Source organism: Micropterus salmoides, unplaced genomic scaffold, assembly GCF_014851395.1.
Source record: "Micropterus salmoides isolate LMB-PRFRI ecotype aquatic unplaced genomic scaffold, ASM1485139v1 Ms_hic_scaffold_20, whole genome shotgun sequence".
Taxonomy (NCBI): Eukaryota; Metazoa; Chordata; class Actinopteri; order Centrarchiformes; family Centrarchidae; genus Micropterus; species Micropterus salmoides.
Window position 1 is genome coordinate 13,657,868 of NW_024041151.1, and position 22,364 is coordinate 13,680,231.

The following is a 22,364-nucleotide window of genomic DNA, read 5'->3' on the forward strand; positions in this document are numbered from 1 at the left end:
GAGATTATTACATCTAACCTTTTGTCAGATCTGACATGACCATGAAAATTGTGCATATTTTATCTACTGAGCATCAGGTACTCTTTATTATAGCCATTTTATAATTGTTATATTATGATTCAAATCTAGACATTATCCTAGCTGTCTGATGCTAATATTACATTTTCAAATTACTTTTGGGCTTACTTTTGACATTATGTCTTTTACTCTTTTCACATTTTCTTGTTTACTGGATGCTTCATGAATTAGTTAGAATGAATTATTGTTGTGGCGTAGTTTCTATGGGGACCAAACGTTCATCACTAAATTTTTGTTTCTTAAAGGTGCTGATATACTTGCTTTTTAAACAATGCATACACGTAGATGAGCGACACAGACATAATTTAATAGTTCACATACTTGCTTGCGTACTTTGCATGTCCCTGGAGGATTTAACATTTATCCACTAGAAGGCAAATCAGGGCCGAATCATCCATAGCAGACACCTGAATATCCTCCTTGACAACTTCAGTATTTGCACAACGTAAACAAACATGGCGACAATCAAGGAGATTATGGTTCTAATGAAATTAAGATTAGGGATGCACCGAAAGGAAAATTCTTGACCGAAGCTGAAAGCGAATATGATGAAAAACTTTCACAAATACTGAACAAGGTTTTTCACATTTGTTTTCTTATTTCCATAGTATATAGACACCTTATTTTGAAAACCGGACGCTGTCACATGTGTATCCTCACGCTAAATTCATCAAGTCTGAACCAATTTGATGAATAATGATGTATGCGAGTCTCGTATCACGTAACAAAAACACTTCATAGCCTCTCTTCATGTAGGACTCTGTCTTTTTAAGAGAGAAAATTACTAAAAATGAATGAGGATAAAGTCGCTAACCTGCCTGTCAGCTCGCACTGGTACATTTCAGTGAATTTAACGTTACCAAAAATACGTGTGCTAACTGTACAACTTTCCAGATCCCAAAGTGACGTCTTTAAATTGCTTCTTCTGTCCATCTAACAGTCCACAACCCAAAGACTCTTCATTTATCATCATAAATGAAAAAGAATAGCAGCAAATCCTTACATTCAAGAAGATTAAACATGCGATTTTCCACATTTTTGCTTTAAAAAATGACCGAAACCATTAATAGATTATCAAAATAGTTGTCGATTAATTTTCTTGAGATCGAATAATCGACTAATCGTTGCAGCTCTAGATTCATCAGGATGGCCTTGGTGGTGATCCTTGGACTCTTCTTGGCCTTTTGCACTACCATTCTTGCCAGTGCAGGGGCTTGTAGCAATTGTACCCATGCTTGAACTCATGAGTGAGTATAATCTGAAACACAGCCGCTTTCATACAGAGATCCCGCAATAAATGCGTAAGAACAAGCATTCCAAGCTGTAGCTTAGACTGAATATTATAAATAACACTTTATAACAGTTGGACTGCAGTATATAACATTACTGTAGTGGTTGGGTCTTTTTCCGTGTTATTGTCCTGCGCCGTTTTGTTGCAGTACTGTACATTATGTGGGTCACGTAAGTTACAGCGACTGAGACGGTGGAGAAGCTGGGTACCTGAGTATCAGTAAAACGTCAAGAAATTTAAATTGATCAATAATTAGCAAACAGTGGCAGGTCTGAGCTAATGTAACATTAGCTGACTCTCCTGCTGGTATTACTATAGGCTAGTATAAACAAATTGCTCCACATTTGCTTTGAATCATTACATCAATTCTTCAAACTCATTCTGCATCTAACATCCAACATTTATGTGGGGAATTGCATGTTGCAGACTCGTAGCGTTGATTCCTTAAGACCAGGGATGGAAATTAACACCCACCAAATGCGGCTGGATTTTCTGTTGTTTGGCGGCTAAATGTTGGAAGGCCACCCAGCACATTGGCGGGTAAAAGTATTCAGCATGATATCGGCAGATAATAGCTGTTTGACAGTAATTAGCAGCAGACAGACGTTCTTGTTGGTTGTGTGTCGCACTTAAATTGGTCCCCGATGTACCAAAGGATTCTAAATCGTATCACACACGGATTAGGGGGTTCATTGGTTGTTGTTTATGTTCATTTCATGTTACTTGTGTTTTATTGGCGTAGATTTGTAAGGGGGTGGGTATTTGGGGACAGCAGGGAAAGAGTGAGACTGTTGCCGCTTTCGTACGGAGATCAATGCTGAAAGAATATCAGCATATATTCTGCATTTGCTTATTCATACTGAACAAAAGATTCCAGCTTTATCCCGCAACCATGTGTGCTTTCACATAGCAGTCCGCATCAGCGGCATGTCCTTCACACAGAGATCGTTCCGTCTCCGTCTCATCTCTGTCACCTACATTCCCGGCTCAAAGATGGATCACATCGAACCCCCCTTTCCGGCTCCATACCTTATAAAGTGAGCAGTCTGATGAGGTTTCAGTTAAATGATAAAGCATGATTAAGAGTGAGCATTGATAATGAAGTTGAATGATTAATAAGCATCTTGTAAGTTTAGAAAATAATTTACTGTTATATCTTAAGTACATTTAATAGCAATAATATAATATTGCTTCACATTTCACTCTGGCCTCTTCTTTAAGTTTGTATTTTACTTGATACCTTATTATCTTGATTAAAATTATGGATACAAAATGTATATGTAACACAAAAGGCTATTTATATTTTGGCAGGTAAAAAATACGCAAACTAACTTTTTGGCTCACCTTCCAAGGTGGCTGGTGGATTTTTTCGTCTACCAGCCACCTTGGAAGGTGAGCCAAAAAGTTAGTTTCCACCCCTGCTGAAGACTTGCACAACCTACACTTGAAAGGAACGCAAGTAACGCATGACAGCCATCTTGCGTAAGCGATGGCATAGTTAAATGCAAGTATATCATGGGCTTTAAGGCGAGACTCTACAGGTGGATAGATATCACCATGAAACTTTCCTAGTTACTGCATAACTTACAGTACATTAAGACAATTTTTTTTGTTTTCTGAAATATTTTGTTTAAATGTGCAAATAAATGAAATATGAAATATGCATTTATTATATAATTTGCATCTATTTAAAGAACCGGACATTTTGGTGAAGGGCACGCTCGTTGTGAAATCTGAACACTGAATTAAGACAGGTACAAAATCATTGTTTGATTTTGTTGACACATTACGCATGCCACAAAAGAGCCACGGGTCGAACTCGAACCCGGGGCAGCTGCAGCAAGGACTACTTTTGGTATAAAACTTTTATCCAATAACCTTTTAACCGACAATTGCTTCATTTAAAAACTGCTGTCTATTTTAATTTAACTTTCTCTACATAAAATAATTCCTTCATAATAAAGAGACAGGACCTGTGGAGTTTGGACACCACCCTGGACAGCAGGAGCAGGTTTCTGGACGACCGTGGGTGGTGTGCTGGTTTGAACTGGGCGCACTGGGGCTGCAAAACCACCAACAATATTAGAATCAAAACCCAAGCCATTAACACTTAAAAATTACATATAATCTGAATGACATACTTGTGCAAAGTGTAATAGTCAAGGAAGCAAGGCAGGACTTTCTTACCTAATACAGCTGGTGGCTTAGTGACTGAGAGTGGAGGAGCGGTTAAAGAAGTGGAATTGGAGACCACTGTTTTGGGCAGCGAGGAATTAAAGGAGAAGGACTGCGGGGTTGGTGCTGGGGTCTCCAGTGCTGAAAACCTTTGGAAAGAGCAAGCAAACTTTTAAAGTCCTTCTATGTACTTACTGCATGTACGTACGTATACATAACTCAAGTTTCTAATTAAATATCATAATATATGAAAGGTCAAAACTAGCATTTTACCTCTCATTTAGATTCATTTTCACCATTTGTGGAGAGGCAGCAGCAATGCTCTGTGGTGTTGACGCTGGAGGAGCCACTGCTGATGGTTTGATTGAAGGGGTGAAAGAAAAGGCTGAAAGTGCTGAGGGGGTGTCAGAGGGAGGTTTGGAGGCAAAGGAGAAGCCTGAGGATCCTGAGCCAAAAGGTGCAGTTACCCCCAGGGAGAAAGCTGAAGGGGCAGAGGTGGCGTTTGTTGTTGGAACAGAGAAAATGAAGCCTGATGACGACGACGATGACACCGGAGCTGTGACAGCAACGTTGAATGGGGCAGCAGAGGAAGAGGCAGCAGGGGCGGGAGCAGCTGCTGAAGTAAGACCAAGGTTTGGGAATGTTGCTGGGGCAGATGGGGTGAAGGCAGCAATTTTGGGTGGTTGGGTTGCCAAAGAACCTGTATACAGATAATAAATTTGCTTTCATTTGATCTCAACACATGTTGGGCAAGTTTTGTTTGCAAGAAAAGTTTGCTAATTCTAGAAGCACCTGGATACACCTTGGAGGGAATAACAAGTCCACATTTTTCATGGTTAAACACTGACAGCCACATCAGACTTCAAAGGAGTTTGCACAAATGTTGTCAAGCCTCTTTCTGAATAAGTTTGGCTGAGTAAAACTGCTAGTTTTCTAGCTTTGTAGAAAGGTAAGCACTTCATTCTAGTCAAAGATCCTTGCATGATCAAAACAACTAGTCTCATTCAATAAATGTTAGTAACTGGAAAAACAAGAAATTATTAGATTAGAAAAAAAAAAACTTCACGGTATTGCAGCAACAGAATAAATATATCTTTGTAGAGTGTGGATTGTGCAGCCCTCAGAACAACATTTTAGACTGAAACATCTGTCGAGTTCACTGGCTCTCTTACCTTGCTTGGGCAGTCTCTCCCCCTCCAAGGTGAGGGTAGTGGAGGCTGAGACCAGTTGCTTAACCCCAGGATTGAGGTTAAGCAGAGCAAATGGGCAGAGTAATCCCTCTGTGGATAGCATTAACATAATGGGCGCTGGTGGCAAGGTCTTCTCATCAGCTTTGAAGAAAGATGGGATAAAGACAGAGGCAGACAAAAGACATTCAGACAGCGAAAAACTCTAGTGTACATGATGTGCAGCAAAAGACTAATTTTACAAAACATCCCAAACACATAACTCCCAAAAACAAAACGCTCTGATCCCGCCCCTCCCCCCACCCAATTTCCTCCCATCTTACCTATTTTGCAACGTTCCATAGATCAGGGAGCCAGGAAGACTCTATAGCTCTCTGGGAGGAATTTTGTCTTAACTGAGAGTTCTATGCAAGACTTGTGATAAATAATTTAGCAGTGTGCACAGCTTTGTGCTTCCAAATCACACCACCGCACAAGGGAGACAATTTACAGCAAGTGTCGTCTGCTCACTAGTTCATGATGACAAAATGCTGTCTGTCACTTTAACCACGAAAGTGATCATGGAATTTGAGCACAAAGACCGTCTTTAGGTGCTTATCTCATTGGCCTTGACTCATTTGTGCCCTCCAGTGGTTAAAATAAGTACCCAGTGTTCAGTTCAAAAAGGCCCGGTGTAGTCGTGTACAGAGACAACTGTCCAAAGATGCCTCATTTGGTCAAACACATTCCGCCATATTCCTCTTCTTGCCAAACCCCCAAACTCTTTTCTGCTCTTCACACCCTCTTTCCTTCACTTTGCAAACTCACGCAGTGTGCAGTAGGCTGCAGACAAAAATGGCAACTCCAGACTAAACCAACATTTAAATGATGAAACTGAGTATTTACACCCCCTCCAAAAAAAAGACGCATCAAGAGGCATTAGTCAGAGTTAATAGTAGGCATTTCAGATATGTCAAAAAAGTACACTGAACGCTTTGTCCTCTTTGTTCTCTCTACAGCTGTGTCTCATATGTAACACTTTTCCTGAAGTATAACTTTCACTGTCATCAGGGGATAAAAGCGGTAGCTGCTCTTTCTCAATACATTCCAGTGTTTGATTAATTACCACTGACTCACCTCTGACTTTATCCTATACTTTGCATCTACTGTATATTCAGTCCATGCACTGCCATGTAGGCTTTTGACATTGTGACCATATATTAGTATATTTTTGTCTACATAAATTCAAACCTCTATTTACAGCAGACAAATACACCCACATACAGAAATACAGATTCCATATATAAAATATACATTCAAGCTAATTAGTATAATGTTCCAAGAAACATTGATCCTTAGTATACACAGAATGCATAGACCAAAAACACAAAAGTAAAACGTCTAGTATTAAGTTTCATCTCAGTTATGAAACTATAGTTTGAAAGATAAAGAGAAGCAAAGAGAGAGGGTGAAAGAGAAAGTGAACAGAAGTGAGAGGCACACGGTAAACCTCATCAGCATTCTGCAACAGGATTGTCTGGGCTTTGTTGTTTGTTGTGGTCCTCTAGCTTGTCTGAGCCATTTTAATGAGTGCATTTTTCCTCCACAGATAACTCTCGTTACTCTCCTTTCACTTTCCCTATCTAATGTCTCACTTCGGATAAAGGTTTTTGATCAGACTACAATCATGTCAAAATGTTGCTCAAATTGCAGGATTTTTTTTTTCTTGCTGGGGAGGGAGTTCTTAGAGTGAGCAGGGAGAGATGTGACTAGACAGCAACAGCAGCTCTACGTGAATGTCTCGCAGACTAGGACATTTGAGATAAAACAGTGTACCGAGACGGTAGCTTATCACTATTCTTTACACATGCTGCAATGGAGCACTGCAGTGGATGCTGTATGCACAAAGAAACCTGGCAGATTTGTGCTTCATCTGATCATTAACTGAGTGTTGAACATAAAATGCTTTGAAGCTTAAACAAAGACATTGGAATGCAGTACAAGCAAAAACACCAAATATTATGAAATTAAAGTTAATTTAAAAATGACATACCCCCAACCCTACTGCTGCTCTGCTCAGAACTTATATCACTATAAGATAATTCTGCCACTACAACAAGATTGATTAAAAACAACATAATTGTGATTAAAGATATTGATAGACGGTAAATATCGGTGAATCGGTCGACCAAATCTGTCATTTTAAGATAATCGGCCAATGCCTGCACTCACGAGGCCGATAAACAAAAAATGTCTTCCGACAAAGCTATAGGCTTCCTAGTTAGTGTAGCTGCTGTGGAACAATGCTAGCGCTCCCTCTTGTGAGTTTTGGGAAGTGACAAAAAAGTTTGTTTCGAGCCCTAAATTTCCTAGTCGTCTTTTCTGAAGGTCACCATATTATGCCGATTCTAAATGACAGCCATGATGGCAACGGCTGACAGACATCACCACATTGAGCCGGGATTGTGATTGTTTCACAATATTTGATATTTCCACCCGCGATCTGTTATCACGGCAGTAGATGAGACGCACGTGGTCTTATTAATGACATAGCCAACTGAAACCAACATCTGCACCCTGTGTGGTCACTGCTGCGTGCGTAAAATATCCACCGCGACTTTTATTGTAAGTTAATAGTCTACCGTTTTTTTTTTACCGAGTGAAGTCTGTGCAAGAACACATGCACATAAGACGCCCGCCGACCCCTGCGTGCCCACACTCCCGATGACATCGTCTATCACAATGTTTCAATGTAGACATCGTCCGATGGAAATTTTGTACACATCGCCCAACCCTATTATACATATACACAGGTATTATATATCGGCCAGCGGACATAGAAAAACTCATATTGGTCAATCACTAATAAAATTATAAATTTCCCAAATTCCTTTAAGAAGCTGTATGGACCAACTGAGAAAAACAGTAATTTTACCTTGCAGGTCGTTGTAAAACACACTTCATTCAGTCCCTCTAGGATTTCGCGATCACAACCATTAACACAAATTCAACAAATCCCCTGAATTCAGCGCGACATCGACCAATCACCGCAACTTTTCAGCAAATTTGACCTATCATCGCCGTCATTTGTCAGCTTGTCGTTTCATTGTTGACAAGACGCCGCAAACGTGTGATACCAAAGTCTCGCAGATACACACACACAAAAAAAGGAAAAACAGTATCCAGATGTTCTTTACCAAAATAGGGGTAAACTGTTTTGCAAAACATTCTGTATTGTGGTTGAACATAAAGGAAATCGTATACTGACACTTTGTCACCACAAAACATACACAGAGAATGGCAAAAACGCATGGGAGGACATCAGATTAGACAAATTACTGTGACACAAGCAATTGCAAGCACTGAAAAAAAATCAAGGTAAGCTGGTTTAAATAGGCATGCTTAGGGTTCGGCCTTCAAAATCCTGGAGGGACCGTTTAATAATTCAACTATAATCTAAAGTAAAAATAAATTTTAAAAAAAATCACTACATCACTATATCATCTACCTTTGCAGTTTTCACTTATTCCCACAATTTCATTGCAAAAAAACACCCCAAACATCACAACTTTCATCGGAATTTTTTAGAAAGCTGCCACAAAATCAGGCAATTTTATCCCCAACTAGACAGACAAAATAAAACTCACCAAAATTGTTTTTATTAGTCTTTCCACTGTTCCAACAATTACCAACTCTGGTTTAAAAGAAATAAACCCATAATTCACAGAAATATTCTAGCTCTACAACTCAACAAGCAGCTGCGAAGAAAGCCGCAATGGCTGCAACATAATCCTTGGAGACAAATGCGCACATCAAAGTAGCATACATCCACTAAAAGTGCAACATGCCATTATGGAGAGGATGCCTACAGAGATAGACCTTTTTGTTAAACAGTAACATCCCTTTTGTTTAACCAGAAACAGCAGTTATAACGCTCTCGCTCACCAGCAGACTCCATTGGGGGGGGGGGGACAATAATTTTACCCTGCAGATCATTGTCAAACACACTTCATTCAAAACAACTAACTGTGTGTGTGTGTGTGTGTGTGTGTGTGTGTGTGTGTGTGTGTGCGCGCTAATAGCACTAAACAGACTGAATAACTGACAACCATCTTTGAGTGCCGGCTTTGCTCAATAGAAATTAGGGTAAGTGCAGATCTGGTCAGACAGGTGAAGAGAGAACACAGAAAGCCAAATTCACTTACTGATGTGGATCTCCTGCTGGCTGGTGTAGTCTATGGCTAAGCCAAGGGGAAAAGTGTCGTCATTTGTCTCCGTCACTGGAAGCTCGGCTCTACTCGCATCCTCCAGGATCCAAAGCTCCCAGATCTAAAAAGGACAGCATCTGTTGTGGTCATCACAGTCTACAGACATTTGGTGTGTTTTCCCTCACACCATACAGAAAGAATTCAAAAATACTGTAAATTAAAGCTAAATAAAATCAGAACTTCATCTAATCAGTTGTAGCTTTGATCAAATCAAGTCGAATTCAACACTCAAGACCGAAGATAACATTATTTTGTTTGGAGCCGAGACCTATTACAGTAATTGAAAAAGCCTTAGCACCTTATACAAGCTGGCCTAACTGTCATCAAGAGGCTAGTTAAGTATTTTGCATTAGGCTTGTTGACTGTAGACGAGGGACACATTGCTAGCATAAATGATTTAAAAGGAAAAGTGTTTTAAGGGAGAAGAACTTTTTAGAACAGTTATGTAACTCAAACTTCTCTCCTGGAACTGAAATGGGTATCCATCTTAGTGATAGACACCTTTCATTTTCTATATTCAGAAGAGTTTGTCATTTAAGCTTTTTATTTAATTAGGTACCTTGTCCTCTTGTCTGGCTATGATGCTGACTTCAATGGAAGCTGCTGATGCCGCAAACACAAGGTCCCTGGATGAAATACACGAGGCAAAGCAAAACATTACACCAGTTTAGCATGACATTAGAATAAAACAAAAAGGAGTGTGAAAGAACAAACATCGCATTCAATCTCAACAGTGCCAACTACACCACCCAAGCCTGTAAATTGGGATCATTCTTACCAGTCTTCCACGTGGCTAAGGAAGTAGTGGTGTTGTCGCTCAGTGCAACTGCCGTACACCGTGTCACTGAAGTTGACATACTTTGTCTCCACCTTCTCATCCTTCTTCTACAAAAGACAAACAAATGAAAACATATCGCACTTTGTCACATTGGCTTGCAAAAAAATATGGTAATGTTACATCCGTTTCTTCACCTTGTTGTTGTGGACATGTCGAGAGACTATCATCACTCAAACAAGTCACATTCACTTTCAAAAGAACTATATGGTCAAATTAACCTACTTAGGTGATGAGCAAGACGGCACTGAAGACTGGAAGGGGGGCACTTAAATACAGATGTGATTAGGTGAGTTCAGTGGGCATACTCACAGGGATGGAGATCAGCACCAGCTCAGGAGGGGTCTCAAGGGACCCATCTGCAGCGGCATATACCACCGCAAACACAAAGGTTTTCAGCCACAGTACATCCAGAACTGTGAGAGACAATGGCAAAGATATACTGTATTTATAACATAGTCATTATATGCTATTAAATCCATCTTAGTATATGGGCATACAACGCAGATCTCATTAATTAGGTATGGTAGGTTTGCCTAACCTTTGACAGGTTCGTCAGAGGTGTAGAAGTGTGGACAGGGGATAACTTTCTTTTCATCTAGTTCCTTTTTAACAGAGGAGAAAATCAGTTATTCTTCTGGTCAGTCACTGGATGCTGCAGCTCACAGGGAGCATTATGGGTGTTATTTTTTATGATGGGGTTTTAGGTTGACTTACTGGTGTATACTGGATGACTGTGGCATTCATTTTTCCTGCAGCGACTTGTTTTCCTTTTGGGCTCCAGCAAACTGTGTGACACATTGACAAGTTCATTTTGAGCCACAACAGAAATCCTGAGTACAGGTAAACTCATTTATACGAAACCGTAGTAGTGTCACTCACTGCATGTGATGCCACTTGAAGCAGGTAGCTCTGCCTGCACTTTGACACCATCAGTAACATCCAAAATCATCATACTGCCATTAGACAGACAGGCAGCCAACATGGATGCCAGCACAGGATTCCACTTCAGGTCCTGCACTGAAGTGTTGGGGGATACTGCTGGCAGCAGTGAGGCAAAAGGTAGCTTCTGTGGTCTTGCCTGGAAAGGAATAAAATTACAAAAAAATAAAAATATCAATAGGTCAAATGCTTAAATGACTAAATCTGGCAGATACTACTACATTTATTAAGTGAATATCTGGATAATCAGAATCAGCTTTATTGCCAGGTATGTGTACACATACGAGGAATTTGACTCTGGATTGTACATTGCTCACAATGTGCTTACTTATACAATAATACAGTAGGACAATAATAATAACAACACAGGCTACAGTATAGAGAACACATATATACACACTATGAACAAAAACAGACAGATTGAGACAACAGTGCAATGAACAGAGTGCAAAGGATGCAGAAGAAATGTACTATGTACATGTCGGAGGTGGATGCGATATACAGGTGCAAATATGCATACATGTACATAACAAAAGTAATCAAGTTTAAAATGAAATGTGTGAAACTGGAAATCTTGATTTAATTTCATGTACTACCTTCTAATAGCTTAATTGTTAGTTGCATACTCAATATGCCCGTCTGCAGTAGAGGTTTACAAACTGTGTATTTTATAAAGGTCAAAATGAAAAAGGTAGATGAATTATTTGGACACTTTGTGGCGAATTTAATTACAAATTATGTAGATTAGTTAGTACAATAATTGCTGTTTCTTCACATTAGGAGTATCTGTGAGTCTGCTGCTGCGCATGCTGGATAGCTCTAAACGACAACATGAGCTTAAAAGCTTAAAATGTGCACAACATTTTATCAGAACAGATCACTTATTTCTTTGTAGTCATTGTAGTCACTGTAGTCCAACAGGCATGGTGCATGTCTCATACGCTGGCATATTAAATACACTGAGTAAAGTAGTCACCTTGTTCATGAAGGTGCGGACATCATAGAATGTGAGGGACAAAACCGCCTCCTTAGACATGCCACATACTGACAAAGTAAGTTCATCACAACTCAGAGCCAAGTGGTGCACAGCCAGGTCCACAGTCACCACCGCCAAAGCCGCTATCCCCTCGACTAGAATAGGAGTGAATTGAGAGTCAGAGAGACATGAATGGAAATAACGCTAAAGATATATTCTTCATAAATGTAACTTGACAATGCACAAAGCTGAACTGATAAAAATTCAAATTCAAACCGGTATGTTATGCGTATAGGCATATTCATACCTATTTCGTTGGAGTGTCCGTCAACTTTATCTGCAGACAGAATGTCTCGAGTTAGGTAAACTTTGAATGTTCTGTCAAGCCCAACAAAAGTTAAACCAAATTTGTTTGAGACGGTAAGCAGAGTAGATCTTTCTTTTGGCAAATCTCCAGTGGGCTCGAAAACCCTTGCTTTCTTCATCTGACGAAACTGAAAATCCTGAAAACGAAAATGCACTGTTGGTTATTTCAGGATGACCAGTTATGGGTGGTAAACATACGTGGTTCCAGCAAACTTAAACTAATCCGTACCTCCTTCCATGAAGAAAACCAATAACATACTGTAAAAGAGCTTGACAGCATGACATAACAGCCATTAACTGGGTAAAACATGAAGCTGGCTACTTTAACTTGAGTAGTTTGTCAACAACACAGCTATGCAAATCCTAAAATTGAAAGTTAAAATCTTGGGTGTTAGCTAACATGCCGTGCAGTCACGTCACGTTAGCTAATGATGCTAAGCTTCTTTAATAACATTATAGTAAAATATATAGGACAGAACAAGTATTTAATGACTCTGTTTCACACATGGGAGATTGTTAATTCACTTAACCTAAAGTTAGCATTCAACTCTCAAGGAGCAGATATGATATATAACAGTCTAATAGCTACCGTGCTAGCATAGTTAGCTGGCTCCAAACTGAAAAGGTAAAAGTTGCCGTCACAACTTTGTCATGTCAGACTTTTAAACTGCTAACATTAGCCAATTCTCTAAATGTTAATTGTGTTAATGACAATGATATGGTTCTGTAAATGCGTTAGGGTTAGGTTAGGATGAACTAAACAGAAAGCCTAAACCCGACCAGCTGGCTAAACAGCTAAGCTAGCCAGAACCACTGAAGATGATATGACCCAGTGCTCGCAAACATTAGCTTTCACATGCTAACATTTCAACACAACTTATGGATAACAGCATACCTTCATTTCCCTGTCAGGAGGGGAGTCTGTATCATCGCTCATTTTGAAGGAGAGAAGCTGTTGCTTTTCCAGACGATCTGTTGTTTTATTTTATTCCTTCTTAGTACGTATTTGAGACAGATGTCTGGTGAGTCGCATCTGAAAACACGCCGCGCGGTTTTGCAGTAGAACGAACGTCACAGCTACGTAGGACGACGAATAGATTGCAGAGCACCCTGAGACCACAACACTGAGCCAACACCTACCACCACGCTAAAAACCCGCTCTAGAAAATGGGCACATTATCTGGCATCTGATGACTTCTCCTTCCTGCTGGGATGAATTGCAGTCTAATAATAAACACGACAGGCGACTTTGCAATGAAACTGTCGGTCGGTCTTATAGCATTTAACAAAAATAGTGACTGGCTGGACTGGCAGTTTCCCTGATTGCTGATAGCAATAAAAATAATTAAAAGTTCTTATAAAATTATATTGTTTGACAAAAGGTACCAGTAAATTCAGTTAATTAATATCTATAACATGAAAGAAGTTGACGATCTTTATGTCTGTAAAAAAAAAAATCTGAATTGTTATTTTGTCAAGGTGAGGTGTGATTGCCCTGCTTCTTGCTTAATCTCAATGCACAATTTTTTTCTAACGATTAAAGTTTAAGGTATCACTAAAGGTCTGGTGTGATCAAAATGTTTTTTATCCTTTAATATTTATATTAGGCTACTTTGAAGAGCTCACTAAAAATGAAGAAATGCCCCTGTGTGTTTTCTAAGCTGCATGTATGCTTTTCTTGTTTTCTATACTTCTGTGAAAAGACAGGGAATCCTTCAGCAAAATGCAAAATATGTGTTAAATCAAATGATCTAGCATTTTGGTGAAGGATTCCCAAGAATTCCCCCGAAGACAACTGGATCATTCATTTATACATTGCCTTTGGGACCACTTGACTAGCACGTGTTTGATTGTTTTATTTCATGTAGAAACTCGTAATTCCATAATTTGCGCAAAAAACTTTTTTCTGGGAGTGATATTTTACTTTCCTTTTTTTACTTTTACTATGATGGCCCTTTGTGTGAATTTCTTCTCAAACAAGGTTCCCCTGGTCATCATGGCGCAAATCCTTGAAAGTAGCTATTCTGCTCTGGAAACACGGCTATCTTAGAAATAACATAACGGCATACAAATAGACATATGAGGGAGGGCAGTATATGGTGAAGTAAGGAATTTTATTAGAAAGCAGATTTTTTCTGTATTGCATTTAAAGAAATCAGTTACTCTTGGACTACACAACTGAAACTGGTGATGGCATGATGATGAACACCATGATGGGAATGAAAGGTAGATTCTTATGCAACATCAAAAGTGGCAACTTGCATTTCCGTTGTATATATTATTGATGCTCGAGTCAGAAGGCGCATAAACATTTTAACATTTTTCATTTGAAACATAAAGCAGTATTAACACCGAAATTGTCCCATCCCAGTTTGCCTGGTCCAAGCCCTATTGATAGTAAAGAATGGTACCATGATAAAAGTGTAGGGTTGCATGATACGATCCTCTTTTGACATATGGACTGTTGTCCATTGTTACCAATAAGCCCAGACTTAGGACCAAGTTCGGCCCATGCTTACCAGAGCATTACAGATATGGTCCATGTCAACATGGGACAACTCTGTTCACGAAGCACCAAGGTTTTCAGTCAAATATCAGTCAGTCCTTGTTGCAGAGACACATGCCTATAACCAAGAAGGCTGGATATATCACCATGTTCCTCCACTCTGGAAAGTAAGCTAGCACAGACCAAAGCAAGCTGGAGAAAGACAAAGCAAACAGCAAGAGCACAGCAAGTCATGTCAGATCTCCCATAATGCACTTTGGGTCTCATCCCTATTCTGATTGTCAGCGCTCTGAACACATGGCTTTAAAAGTTGCGTTTACTCCCCCTTCGCCAAACCCTCGGCCACTCTTTGACTTTTTTTCCTTTCTTTCATTTGTCTAAAGTGCTGGCATTATGTTCAAGGACACATACATACACATACAAACTTTTAGTGCATTTTTTTCTGAGTCTGCTGAAGGTTCAAACGCACACTCAACTGGGTAGTTAGTCTATGTATTCCACTCTTTATCACTATTTTTCTGCCAATAATAATTAATAATAGATTCAACTTTACACAAACATTCAATAAAAGGCCAGGGTGTGTGATAAAAATACAACCCTCATCATTGCAAGACTCCACAGTCTTTGACAACAGTTATTCAGCATAAAATACATGGTGCATAAAGATCAGAGGTTTCATTGGGTTAGGGTGAATGTCTGAATGGCATGCATTTTATGATACAAGTGTCTCTTTGCATATAAATGTATTGTTTTTGGGATAAACCACTCAATGGAACAAAAAAACTACTGTGCCCATTAGTTTGACAGTAATGGGAGATGAACAGAGCACTATGTAAGGTTTTAGAAAGTAAGTAACAATTTATTTGCAAAGAAATGTTGTGAAAATAGGTTATTTTCAGCCAACAATCCCATCCTATCTCTTATTTTTGTCATTTTCAGTGATCATCCAGGTGAACGGCAGATATTGCAAACAACAAATCTCTCTCTCTAAAAAAAATAAAAATAAAATAAGAACTTAACTACAGAGTTTGCTGTGAACGACACACTGGTTTAAATCAAAGATATATGTAAAATACACAACATTACATACATTTTGCAGGACTTTTTCCTTTCAGCCACCTCAAATAGAGCTCATCCTCCCAAGGGTTATCCATGACATTCTCTGAGGATTTCTCAGTAAATAGTGCAACATCATTCATCCTGCACAAGAAAAAATTAAATAAAAATAGACTCTAAGCAGAAGAGCAGCAAGAAAAATTAACAAACTGAAATGTCAATGCATCCAGGGAAATTAATGTCAGATGTTTATGCATGTGTTATTGTTTTGTGAGGAAGACTGTTCAAAAATCTCATATTTAAAAGTGAACAAGGGAATGAACAGGTTTGACTACAATAGATATTACATGTTTTTTTTTTGTTTGTTTTTTTTACATACTTGGTCTGTCAATAGTATAAATAAAGGAGGACGTCAATCCAGGCGAACCAGGTTGTTGCTGACTAGCTTTTGAGTGCATCCAAGTATTAATTAATTTATTAATATTTAATGAGTTCAACTTAATTGGGCTGGTGCACACTTTGTCCTTAAATAATGAGATGATGGCAAACATAAAGTAAGAAAATAAGTGAATAAAACACTACACATATCATACCGAACAAAGGTGCTTGGAGGCCAATTTTAGTAGAATTATAACTTCAGTAAAGGGATAACAAATCAGTCGCTGTCTGCATTCTACCCTTACAGGTACTTTGTTTCTTGTTTGTCTCTGACAATAAAAGGTTCACATCACAGCACCCACACAATCACAGTCTAAGGCACTGCTCCACACCCCTTTATCACTACAGTGGAGTATATCAACGTTTCCCACCCTATTTTCCCTATATTAATTACCACTTTTTTTTAAATTGGAGTCAAATTCCTCTAAGTTAAAGTAGCGGCCATGCAAAATTCTGCATGTTCGAAAATAGACCTTGGCAAAACCAAAAGCATAGATTTATTGTACATGAAAATAGAGAAAAAAACTGAATGAACTTATATGTAATACTGTTTCAATTTTTTGGGCGGCAGGTTAATTAGGTTGCAAGCTATTTTGTGATCTAAAGTAACAACTGAATTAGGTTTTATTACAAAATTACATACAGTATGTATGCATTTTGGGAAGACTGTTACCTTGGTTGGCAGAAGTACAGGTGATCCTCTCAAAAGTCCAGTAAATGCAGTAGTGGCTCCAATAAACAACTGAATATCTTTATTTACTTTTTACAGGAGGCAACTTTAGGAACTGAAGCTTAATAAATTAAATTTAGATAAAGAAATTCTTATATCTATACTGATAAATATATCTATACTGAGTCATTTCAACACTAAATACATACATAATTGTCCAAAGACTTAAAAAATGAGGAGCTTGTTGGGATAAAAATAGAGTTATAAATAGGGGTGGGGGTAAAAATTGATACAGCATAGTATCGCGATATTTTGCGTGGCAATACTGTATCGATACATGGACGCCAAGTATCGATCTTTTATTATATAAAATGTACATTAGAATTTTACTTTTTTGGTACTATAATAATATAATCAATTGCTTTTTCAGTCCGCTAGAAAAAGAGTTTTCCACAATTTAAGTTGGAAAAAAGTAATAAATTCCAATACATCGCAACATGTTTAAAATCGTAGTAATATCGTATCGTGACATAAGTATTGTGATAATATCGTATCGTGGGGCCTCTGGTGATTCCCACCCCTAGTTATAAAAGTCTGTACTCAAACCTCGCTCAGTTTTCGGTATATTAGGGAACCACTCCCACATTGGAAGACCTGTTTACATAAGTTTAAAAATCACAATATCACTAAAGCTTTAGGTTTCAAACCTCACAGTCAAATTTATATATATTATGGCCCATTTTTAAGAGTATACAATTGAGGAAAAAGTGACTCATAAAAAAGAGATGGAGTCTTTAATCGTATTCAATCAAGGCTTGGAGCCCTCGCCAAAGCAGTGCTACAGTTTACATTCATTCATCATCTCAGCCATTCTATCACAACTTTCTTTTATCAATGGCAGATCATATTTCTTCCAAAAGAAAAAAAAGATACTCTAATTGTCATTATTATGACCTAGTGCAATTATAAGCCTGTGTTTCTTGTGCAGGGCCATCTTAAAGCTTCCCCTAAAGAATCCGTAACAAGATACGTAGAACACAGACGGAGAATAATCTGGCCTAACCTAACCAAGGGGCATAGCGCTGAAGCATAAAAAGATCAAATATACCAGGGGCATGTTCAGGATTTCTTTTTTGCTCATTTGTTAGCTTATGCCATCATTTTCTGCAGTGAAAAAACAATCTGATTAATTTGATTTTTCAGCCACCTAAAAAGTAGCTATGCTTTCAAAAATGTTGGCGGCTTAAAATAACTTTGGGGTTCATTTATCAACTGAAGTTGAAGGTCTGATATTGTGATTAGATGTGCTTTGACAGGGATCAGGAAAACCCAGAAAACAGAAGAAAACATACAGCAGTGAACTGCTTAAAATCAATACACAAAAAAATAAAAATAAAAGCTGGACTGCGTCCCTATGCATGGCAGAAAGCATGAAAACAGATACATATAATAATAAAAAAAACTATGACAAATATAGGTTAAAGTTCCGACATTGCCTCACTCAACCTCCTTCCAAAATATACAGTTATTGTCAGAAAGACCAGTTTTTCTCTTTAGTTTTCAGTCACATTTTTGCCAAACTCCTTAGTTTCCCCCTGCTTTCTTTTGAGTGGAAATGCAATAAGCCAGCAGAAATTGCTCTTATAAGTTTTATTCAATAATTTACCCCCCAATCCCCCCAAGGAAGTAAAAACAAAAGAGGATGGAAGCAGGACTATGTAGTCTAGGTGCCGATCACGCCACCACATCAAGGTGAAACAGTGCTTCTCTCTGGCATTTTTCCTTCTACCACTCAGTGTGTAGTGCACTTCCTCTTACTACTCCGTACATTCAGTCTCCTCTACCTGTGGTGACAGCACGCTCCATAGTTAAAAAAAAGACAGTCCAACTGATACACAGTAAATCCTGGGTCGCAACCAGGTCAGTTCTAACGTGTGTCAGACTGAGGTCAGATCCCAGTCAGAAAAAGATAAAAAGTCATTTTGCGCATTAATGGCATATCTCGAGGCAACAGTAGCTGTTTTCTTATTTAGATGCAGGTTTGTGGCTTTGTTGTTGTTTTCAATAATTCTCTGTATCCATTGTTTGTGTTCATGCATGCAAGCTTGGATTTTAGTGCATGTTCTTGTTCACGTTTCTCTCTGTATCTCCAAGACAGAATTATTTAATTTAAAAGGACCTTTTCAAAGTTAAAAAGCATTGTTACATTTTTTTGGACACTGTATTTTTAATGCACTGGTGCAGATGTTAAAGTCTAGTATTATAAGGTGAAAAATGTGCGCACGTGTGTGTGTCTGCGTCTGTATGCGTGTGGTTGGGAGGGGCAGTCTGGAGCAGACACAGGCATCACATTGACAATCTAATCCAAAATGTCACAGGCAAATGTGCATGAAAAAAAACAACTCCCTGCGATAGATTTATTGTTAGATTGTGTCTTGAGCTTTTGCAAAAAAACTAAACAAAACAAAAAGTTTTCTTATCTTTATCATAAAAAAATTACGTGCCGTTTCAAAAAAAAAGAAAAATACTTCTGTTTAATGGTGGCAATACAGTACTTGACTTGACTTGACTTTTAATTATAATACAATCTTTGTTATATGTTCATATATATTTACCATACAACAATATGATATAAAGTGGCCAAACACTGCAAAATAAGATGCTTTTTAAGAGAGCTGTTCTCTGATCTGTTTTTTTCCCCCCAAGGTTACATGGGTTATTTTCAGATGCAGCTTCCCAAGAAAACGGAATCATTTTACAAACCATTATACCACACTCCATAAACTGCCAGCAAAGCAGCTGTTGCTTTTGTATTGCACGGAAATGATGAATCATTACAGCCATTTGTTCTGCTATCAGGCCTGTGTAATATTGCTGCAGGTGCCGAAATACTGAGTAAATACAGAATACACGAAGAAAAAGGGTGGAGCAGAAAGGGCTGATTTTCTCAATGTGCAAATGCCATGCCTGTGTCTACCTCTACTATCAGTGTTCTACTTCCACTATCAGTAAGTATGCGTGTACACATGTGCGCATGCATGTGTGACAAATTCCTGTATAGTAGGACCTACGAGCTCAGCTTTTTGTGCCGGATAATTCCTTTTGAGGAAGCACAGAGGAGAAGAAAGAGTGGTGGACGACATGTTAGAGTAAGGGAGCAAGCGAAAGAAAAATGCGGCGTTAAACAGATTTCACAATGTGAGAGGCAGCCCAAGGGACATTCACTGTCCGTTCACCCTCAGACCTTGTCCAAAACTTTCCACTTCCTGCTCAGACGGCGTGTCACCACAATTGCCTGCCTCAGCTCCTGGGATCAAAGATGGGGCACTCAGTGATCCGTCTACACCCTCTAACCCAGCTTCATCCTCATCTTCCTCCTGTTCCTCCTGGACCACTCCTTCACCTTCACCTTCAGCCTCTGCTCCAGCTGCCCCAGACCCAGGGCTGCCCTCTGTCAGGGCTGGGTGAGTCCTAAGAGGGTCCTTGCGATCTGGATACAACCTTTGCTCTAGGGTCTTGAAGTCAGGCTCGAAGGGGAGGGTTGCCCCTGGTTGAGGGGCACCCAGCGCCAGGCCCAGACCCACAGCAGCGCCCATGCCCATTCCTGCACGGTACACCTCCATGCCATCAGGCAGCATGGACTTGATCTTGGGCAGCCATCGCTTGCGGACACGCCTCGCATTTGTGCACATGTCAGCAGCAATCACATTCATTTCACTCTCCTTGAAGTTAGGGTTGAAATTTTGACAGTAGACTGTAAAAGAGAGAAAAGAAAAAACTCCATGAAGACAAATTTTCTATATCTTCTAAATTCCATCACATATATTAGGTGATCTGGACGATGAACCTACGTTTGACAGCGTTGAGGACCCTGCTGTCCAGGGGTTTCCTACTGGGGTCACTAGTAGAAGAACGGATACCTGTCCCACAGCTATTGGCTAAAGTGTTTCTGCAGGGACACAGAGTCAACCACCAGGGGGCAGAGTCAGCAACAGGCACACACAGGAGATAAACATGGGAACACACACATACACAACTAACTGCATTGCACAACATGGCCACAGATGGAGTGTGAAAGTTGGTTTGTGACAACAGCGATGGTGTCGGAGTCATACACAGAACTCAAACCTTACAGCAGGCCCTTCAACAGTAATAGAAACTGTTCTGCTTAGTTGTGCCTGCCTTTATACTCACCTATCAAAGAACGTGGCTAGCAGACGGCGGAGCAAGACTTTGTGTTTGATACCAGCGCATAGATGACAATTCATCAGCTGGCCTCGAGTCATGAACACCTGTGTACCTGGAGTGGTATTAAAAACAAAGAGGGATTTAGCTGAGAAAAAACTGCTCATGTTAAAATCCATTTTCTGTCTTTGAAGACTCTAGGGGTTTGTCCTTTCTGTTTTCTGGCCCAATTATCAGTTTATCTTTTTATTCTTTTGCTACGCTTGAATTTCATGTTCACAGAGATCTTCAGCGGAGTTAAACAAAGCTTCAGCTGTCCAGAATGGAATCTGAAATCGGGCGAGGAATCATAGTTGGAGGCCATAAAAACAGCACCCTATCAAATTACTTGGTTTTGCTTTCATTTCGAAACCATCTCTTTCACATGCATGTACTGTACTCTGTATCTTATACGCACACTACAGAATTGAATTACACATTTCCACTGTGTTCCATTCTGTTTTAATTCAATTACATTACAATTTGATTGAATCAGAGCATGTCGTAACTTTTAACTCTTGTACTGCTACGTTTTTTGATTCATTACTGACTACATGTGCATGTGTCATTGTGCTAGGCTGTGCCTGTGTGTAAAGTGCACTGGGAGGTATTCAGACTCCATTCTTCTGTCTGAAAAGATTCAATACTAAATTGATTCAACTTTTTTGCCATACTACATTGTAGGAATTATATTATGTCCATGTTGAGGGCTACCTGGTCTCTTTGAAAGTATCTGGTTTGACTGCCAAGAGGGATATCTGGCAAGTCAGACCAAAGAGTTCAGTTTTTGTCTCATCATACCAAAAAAAATCTTTTTCCTCATGCTTTCAGAGCACTGAAAGGCCCATTTGGCAAACTTCCGGCAGGTTGTGATATGCTTTTTACTCCAGAGTGACTTCTGTCTAGTCACTCTACCATAAAGGCCTGATTGATGAGTACTGCAGAGATGGCTGTCCTTCTGTCACGGTTTTCAATCTCTGCAGAGAAACCGCAGCTTTGTTCTGTCCCTTTCAGGTCAACACAGTAATGTGGGTCAAGATCACTTTAGTGGCCAATCAGAATCTGAAAGTCAGACGCTACCAAATGGTTTTGTCGTTGGGGACGACAATTTAATTTAATGTTATTGACGTCTAAACATAATTTAGCCAAAATGTCTTAATTATACGGTTTAGGAAGAATGTACACTGGAGTTGCAGACTCAAGTCACTGTAATGACCAGAGATTAACCTCTGACAGCAGTCTCATACATGGGTTGAATAAGAGTCACTGGGTTATAGGTAACCTCCTCAATCAATGGTCTCTTTGCCAAGCTACTCATTTTGGGCATATGGCCAGCTCTAGGAAAATACTTGATTTAAAAAAAGGTTTCTACT

The 22,364-nt window shown here is 39.3% G+C and overlaps 2 protein-coding genes across 9 annotated transcripts in view; both read right to left on the reverse strand.

Moving 5' to 3' along the window:
* The window catches only part of nup214 (nucleoporin 214), a 38,950-nt gene extending 25,744 nt beyond the window's left edge, over window positions 1–13,206 (reverse strand). For 3 of the 6 annotated variants that reach the window (XM_038733444.1, XM_038733443.1, XM_038733442.1), the window contains exons 1-14: window positions 12,993–13,206; window positions 12,039–12,234; window positions 11,732–11,886; window positions 10,696–10,894; window positions 10,531–10,601; window positions 10,355–10,418; window positions 10,126–10,229; window positions 9,757–9,863; window positions 9,538–9,604; window positions 8,916–9,039; window positions 4,717–4,875; window positions 3,818–4,244; window positions 3,557–3,693; window positions 3,343–3,431 (exon numbers count right to left, since the gene is read on the reverse strand). In XM_038733444.1, coding sequence (XP_038589372.1) covers window positions 3,343–3,431; window positions 3,557–3,693; window positions 3,818–4,244; window positions 4,717–4,875; window positions 8,916–9,039; window positions 9,538–9,604; window positions 9,757–9,863; window positions 10,126–10,229; window positions 10,355–10,418; window positions 10,531–10,601; window positions 10,696–10,894; window positions 11,732–11,886; window positions 12,039–12,234; window positions 12,993–13,034 — 1,941 coding nt within the window. In that variant the 5' untranslated portion in view covers window positions 13,035–13,206. The remainder of the gene's footprint in view (window positions 1–3,342; window positions 3,432–3,556; window positions 3,694–3,817; window positions 4,245–4,716; window positions 4,876–8,915; window positions 9,040–9,537; window positions 9,605–9,756; window positions 9,864–10,125; window positions 10,230–10,354; window positions 10,419–10,530; window positions 10,602–10,695; window positions 10,895–11,731; window positions 11,887–12,038; window positions 12,235–12,992) is intronic. The other 3 variants (XM_038733447.1, XM_038733445.1, XM_038733448.1) reach the window with 2 other exon arrangements.
* Window positions 13,207–14,192: 986 nt separating this feature from the next.
* LOC119914261 (nucleus accumbens-associated protein 2) overlaps window positions 14,193–22,364 on the reverse strand; it is a 29,762-nt gene continuing 21,590 nt past the window's right edge. For all 3 annotated transcript variants that reach the window (XM_038733449.1, XM_038733451.1, XM_038733450.1), the window contains exons 5-7: window positions 20,962–21,067; window positions 20,619–20,716; window positions 14,193–20,521 (exon numbers count right to left, since the gene is read on the reverse strand). In XM_038733449.1, coding sequence (XP_038589377.1) covers window positions 19,989–20,521; window positions 20,619–20,716; window positions 20,962–21,067 — 737 coding nt within the window. In that variant the 3' untranslated portion in view covers window positions 14,193–19,988. The remainder of the gene's footprint in view (window positions 20,522–20,618; window positions 20,717–20,961; window positions 21,068–22,364) is intronic.